The following is a 6,496-nucleotide window of genomic DNA, read 5'->3' as shown; positions in this document are numbered from 1 at the left end:
ACCATGCACATTATATACATTGTCGTTGATTATTTAGAAGGTGAAGGGCAATGCTCAGTGAAAAAGTGTTCATGTAAGGATTGCATTATTCCCCACATTTATCCTGTTTGGGATTTATTTATTTGGAACTGGGGATGGAATGCAGGGGTATCTAACCACTAAGCAACACCCCTGGCCCTGTTTTATATTTTATTTAGAGGCAGCGTCTACCTGAATTACTTAAGGCCTCACTAAATTGCTGAGGCTGGCTTTGAACTCCAGATCTCCTGCCTCAGCCTCCCGAACCACTGGGATGACAGGAGTGCGCCACCATGCCTGCCTCTGTGCAGGATTCTCAACTCCCTCATGGTGGTCGCCACAGAAAACCTTGGCTGGGTGCAGAGGCCCAGCAACTACCCAGTCAGGCCCTCTAGCTGCCCTTTTTCTTAGATTCTGCAGAGCCCATGTGGCTTGTAAATGTGGTGCCCATTAATCCAGCAATAGTCTGAAAATACAACCTTTCTGCCCCTTGCTCCATTCCTTGGACTCAAGCTCTTATTCCATTCTAATTCTGATTCTGGAAGTAGGTGAAAGGCACAGGCACGCTGTCAACCTCGGGGTCATGAAGCTACAGGCAGATCATGTGTGATGGAGCAGGCACCACAGGAAAAAGCACTTCTGCACTGGACTAGACCTCAGAGAGTCCCCAAGTCAACAGCTGAGTAGCACAGCAAATGCCCATGAACCTGGGAGGCAGAAACCTGGCTAAAGCCCTTGGTTCCCCACCCCCTGTCAGCTGTGTGACTGTGGGCAGGAATTCTGACTAGTTTCTTCTGGAAAGTGAGGATGATGGCAACCTCTCCAACACGCTATGAGGGGTGGTGACTTCTAAATGATGCACCTGGCACATAGTAGTTTCTTAATAAGTGGTAGCAATTATCATGACACCTGGAGCTACACAGAAGTTCTGTGCATTTTATATAGACTCTGCGGAGTGAGTTCTGGAGGCCCACTTGCTTTTGGTTATGTTCAAAAAGAAAGGCGATGTATTATTGCTAATTGATTAAAACTAGTGCTTGTCTCCTAGCTATTGAAGCAATGACTTAATTGTATTGTTTTCATTACATATATACAGTTAATTTGCACGGATGAAATGTAAGCCTATTATGAATATAGATGTAATAATCAAAGTCAAAATGGTGATTAAAAAGAAATCTAGAGAAAAATTTGCTCAGATCTACTGCCAAAATCCTTATGCTAATTAAAAATGACTTTCAACTTTTTACAGTTTTTATATTGGAGTTCTGGTTTTAATTCCTATGTTTATAATTACTTTATGCATTATGGTTAATAGACTAATCAAAATAAATTAAATCTGTACACATTCACTTAAACTCTTTCAAAACAAATTTGGGAAGGTTTAGGCTAGAGAAGGGCTGGTTAACAGATATAAAAATACAGTAAGGGGGCTGGGGCTGGGGCTCAGTGGTAGAGAGCTTGCCTTGCATGTGTGGGGCACTGGGTTCGGTCCTCAGCACCACATTTTTAAAAAAATAAAGATATTGTATCCATCTACAACTAAAAATATATTTTAAAAAATACAGTTAGGATGATTAAGTCCTAGCACAATAGAGTGATAATGGTAAACAATAATTTATTGTATATTTCACAATAACTAAAAGAGAGGGTTTTGAATTTTTCCAATACAAGGAAATGATAAATGTTTGAGGTAATGCTAATTACCCTGATTTGGAAATTGTATACCTCTGTCCAAATATTACACTATACCCATGAATATGTGTCAATTAAAATTTTTAATAACATAAATCACAAATTTAAATGGGGTAATCAGTGGTAGAGTGCTGGGTTAATTCCCAGTACCATTTAAAAGCGTAAATAGAAAAATAAGTTTTAAAATAAAATTGTCAATGTTTTAGCTTTCAAAAAGAAAACCAGACTGGCTTTGATGATTACAGTTGAACGGGTGCCTGGGACTGAGACAAGGTTGCCCCCTTCTGGGATCTTTCAGTACTACAGGGACTTCAGCCTTCATCTATCCTCTGGAAAGGTGCCCTGGGTGAAGCCAGACCATCCCCTAATCCCTCTTTACAACTGAGTGAGCCAGTATCTCCATGGCACACAGATTAGCAAAGGGCAGTGGTCCTCAAATGTGCTAGGTTTTTGGAAGCCTTTCCAGATTATTCTTTTTAAAAAAATTTTTTTAATTATAGATAGACACAATACTTTTATTTTTTATTTATGTACTTTATGTTGTGCTGAGGATTGAACTCATACATGTGAGGCAAGAGCTCCACCACTGAGATACAACCCCAGCCCTTCCAGATGATTCTTTGAGGACAGAGACCACATCTTCTATTTCCCACCAATGCCTCACAACGATAAAGTGCTATACAGTTTAAAGAATTCTTGCCTAACACAATGACACATGTCTATAATCCCAGTTACTCAAAAGACTGACTTAAGTTCAAACCAGCCTGGCAACTGCTGAGACCCTGTCTCAAAATAAACTGAATAGGGTCGGGGACATAGCTTAGTGGTAGAACACTTGCCTAACATGTACAAGGCCCAGGGTTTGATGCCCAGTAAGCTTCACACTCAGTAGTCACATTCCATGATAATACTATTGAGGTAGGGAAGGAGAAAAATATTTAAAAAATAGGTAGAAAGGAGACAAAAGGAAGGACAAAGATATAACTTTAATATGATTTTAATCTGAAAGCTTTGTGCTAAATGAAGTTCCGCATACCTTTCCTTCCCAAGCCACTTTTCTCTCATAGGCACAATCTTAAAGTTACTAGAAATTCACCCGCTACGAATTGTAAATGAGGTCTTTATTACATGTATTTTTAAAATAAATTAAGCAAAGGAAGATAAGAAACCTACAACATAGGGTACTTTCCCAGAAAGTGTTTCCCAATGACAGAGTATTTCCCAATGTTATCTATTGATCAGATAATGGAAAGACATCGACCTAAAGATACTGAGAATTGCCAAATCACTATAAACCATCTTGTAATCACCAGACTGATGTCATCCTCACATACCTTTCAATACCCACCCTCACCAAGTTTCCTTTATTTATTTTATTATTATTATTATTGAACCCAGGGGCACCTTACCACTGAGCTACAACCCCAGTCCTTTTCATTTTTTATCTGAGACAGGGTCTTGCTAAGCATTGAGGCTGGCCAGACACCAAATTTCCTTTAAAAGAAGAATCTGAGAACCCCACAAGTTCTTGAGGTTGCCCACAAGGAATGTGCATTTCTTCATTTCCTAAATAAATCTCTGTCCCTCAGTATCTGCCACAGGTAGAAATTCTTTTCTATGGCGTCTGTCAAGGACCCACCGTCCTGAGTTGAGGTCCCCTTCTCCAGGACCTCCTTGGAACATCCCCTCCCCTGGTGACAATATGAATTAAGCTGGAACACAAATTACTATCCTCATTTTATATGGAAGAATGTAGGTTTAGAGATATTAAAAAATTTGCCCCAAATCACACAGCCAATAAATGGGAAAGAAGTTTAGAACCTAGGCCTTCAGATACCTGCTTTATTATAGGTATAATAATATATATATATATATATATATATATATATATTTTTTTTTTTTTACCATTTAATTTGTTTTAATGTTTCTTCACAAATGGTGAAAAATACTAAAGTACAGACAAGGAATAATCATAATGTTGTGGCCAACATTATAAATATGGAATTATAAATTTAAAACATTTTCTGGTTTAAAAAATAAATCTGGTAGTCAATGCAGCTCTGCGGGGTCTGTGTGTCTAGTAGGGCCGATCTCTGCGCTCCTGACGGTGCTCGCCTTTATCCATTTTTCCAGGTCCTCCACGTCCACCTCTTCTTCCTCCCATCTGTTCCATCAAAGGTCCAGGGGGCCCCCCTGGACCACCTCGTCTTCCTCCGCCAAAGCCACCTCGGTCCATGCCACGGCCACCACGGAAACCACCTCTGTCTCCACCACGGCCACCTCTAAACATTCCCCCGGGACCACCACGGTCCATGAGGCCACCTCTTCCTCCCCGCATGCCACCAGGGCCACCTCTGCCACGATCACCACCCGGGGGTGGGAAGGGTGGTGGGAGAAAGCCCTCAGGCTTCGGGGCCTTACACTGGTTGCATTCTGTTCTCCAGGCGAAGTTCTGGTTTCCACAACCCGGATTGGGACATTGCCAGTCCCCAGCTCGGTGCTGGACGTTTCCTCCTCCAGAGGGATTCCCTCGGGAACCCCGTGGCCCTCTTGGGGGGAAGCCTCCTCTGTCTCCTCCACGGCCTCCCATGCGACCCATGGGTCCCCCAGGACCTCCTGGGCCACCTGGACCTCCACGAAGTGGTGGTGGCATCCCTCTGCCCTCACGGGGTGGCATGCCACCCCGCATGCTGTTCATTGGCGGCTTCTTTCGAGCAAGAGAGACTTTTAGTTTGCTTCCTTGAAAATCTTTTCCATCAAACCACTCCACGGCAGCCTTGGCAGTCGGCGGGTCTTCATAGGACACTGTGGCATCACCTTTGGGCTTGCCTGTTTCCTTGTCCAGATAGATGTGGATCATGGGTTGCCCAGTTCTCTTGTTCATCTTAACAACCCCACACTGCTTAAAGAAGTCTGCCAGATCATCAAGGGTCACATTGTCATTTAATCCTTGCACATAAACTGCACTGTTGTCAGAATCTTCATCAGGATCTACTGGAGGGCCTAGATCAAGATCTGGTCCTTCATCCATGGGTCCACCAGGCTTATTGAAGCCACCTCGCTCTCCAGCGCTGCCCATTCCACCGCGTCCTCCTCCCCGCCCACCTCTGCTCATGCCTCCACGATCAAATCCCCCTCTTCCCCTGCCCCGGTTATCAGGGCCACTCATGCTCCGGTTCTCTCCTGGTCCGGAAAATCCTCCAGACTCCTGCCCATAAACACCCATGCTACTGGGGTGGTCCTGTCGGAATGAACTCTGCTGCCCGTAGCTGCTGCTCTGTTGGCTATATTGACTTGGAGCCTGGCTGTAGGATCCAGTCTGGGGGGGGGTAACTAGTGGGAGGCTGCTGCCCATAGCTGCTTTGTTGACCATAGCTACTCTGCTGTCCATAGCTGCTTGGCTGCCCATAGGTGTTCTGCTGCGAGTAACTGCTCTGATCATAACTAGTCGGCTGTGTAGAGGAATAGCTGGTAGGAGGATAGGATGGAGGCGCGGTAACTGGCTGCATGGGGTAGCTCCCAGGAACCTGGCGATAACTGTAGTTACTCTGTCCGTATCCTAGGCTGGGCTGCTTATAACCCCCTGTGCTAGACTGAGGTTGACTAGTCTCAGCGGGCTTGTTACCATCCTGCGGTCTTGCAGGTGCGGTGGCTGCTGGCTGCTGCCCATAGCCAGGGTAAGCAGGCTGAGTGCCATATGCAGACTGGGCTGCATAGGAGGCCTGGGTGGTGGTGACCGTAGCAGTGGTGGTGTCATAAGCACCAGTGCCGTACCCTTGGACAGGCTGGCTGTATGCCTGGGGGGCAGTTGGCGTAGTATAACCAGTGGGAGGCTGTCCATAAGAAGTTGCATATGCGGTCTGCCCATAGGTGGCAGTGGTCTGAGCCTGGGTATAGCTGACATCAGTAGGCTGTCCATAAGTTCCATAGCTTTGTTGCCCATATGCCTGCTGGGTGGTTTGTGCATATCCTTGAGTTGGCTGGGCAGTGTAAGCACTGTAGCCCTGCTGGGCTGCAGCTTGGCTGTAGGTACTGTAATCCGTGGACGCCATTTTCTCTCCTTCCTCCTCGTTCTCTCAACGTCCGTCTCCCTCTCAATAATATATATTTTTTAAATATACAGGGACTGGGGACGTAGCTCAGTGGTAGAGACCTGGCCAGTCAAATGGGAGGACCTGGGTTCAATCCCCAACACAGGGAAAAGAAAAATCCTACTTACTATGTGCCAGGTCAGTGATTCTCAACTCTGCACATTAAAATCTCCTAGGATACTTAAAAAGGTAACTTCCTACCTGGGCTCAGCCCCAGCCAATTAGGTCAGAATAGCTGGGTGGGGTTCCTATACCAGCCAAGGTGCTTGAGCTGTGTTTTCATCCCTCAACCCTCCACCAGTGATTCTGGTGTTTTATAAGCACCTTTTAAAATAAACCTCGCTGGGAGCTGGGGTTGTGGCTCAGTGGTAGAGCACTTGCCTAGCATGTGTGAGGCACTGGGTCCGATTCTCAGCACCACACATAAAAAAAATGAGTAAAAAAAATAAAGGCCTATCAACATCTAAAAAAATATTTTAAAATAAATTAATAAATAAAACAAAATAAACCTCATCACAATCCTGGCAGCTAGGTATTGTGATTCATGAGTTAGAGCTGAGGAAACCAAGACACAGAAAGGATAAGTGGCCCCTAATATCATGATTTTCAAACTGTTTGCTAAGGTGCTCCAGGCACCTGCAATGAATTAAAAGGGATTCTGCAGAATATTTGAAAAATTTCAAGGAAATGCAGTT

General features: G+C 44.7%; 1 protein-coding gene across 1 annotated transcript; it reads right to left on the bottom strand.

The window, feature by feature from the left end:
- Window positions 1-3,780: 3,780 nt before the first annotated feature.
- LOC306667985 (RNA-binding protein EWS-like) lies at window positions 3,781-5,800 on the bottom strand. Its single transcript, XM_079150910.1, is given in 2 exon segments — window positions 3,781-5,041; window positions 5,043-5,800. Coding segments are annotated over 2 exon segments (1,974 nt in total). The 5' UTR covers window positions 5,763-5,800; the 3' UTR covers window positions 3,781-3,787.
- Window positions 5,801-6,496: the final 696 nt, after the last annotated feature.

Source organism: Sciurus vulgaris, assembly GCF_902686455.1.
Source record: "Sciurus vulgaris genome assembly, chromosome: 8".
NCBI lineage: Eukaryota > Metazoa > Chordata > Mammalia > Rodentia > Sciuridae > Sciurus > Sciurus vulgaris.
This window is presented reverse-complemented; position numbering and strand designations above follow the sequence as displayed.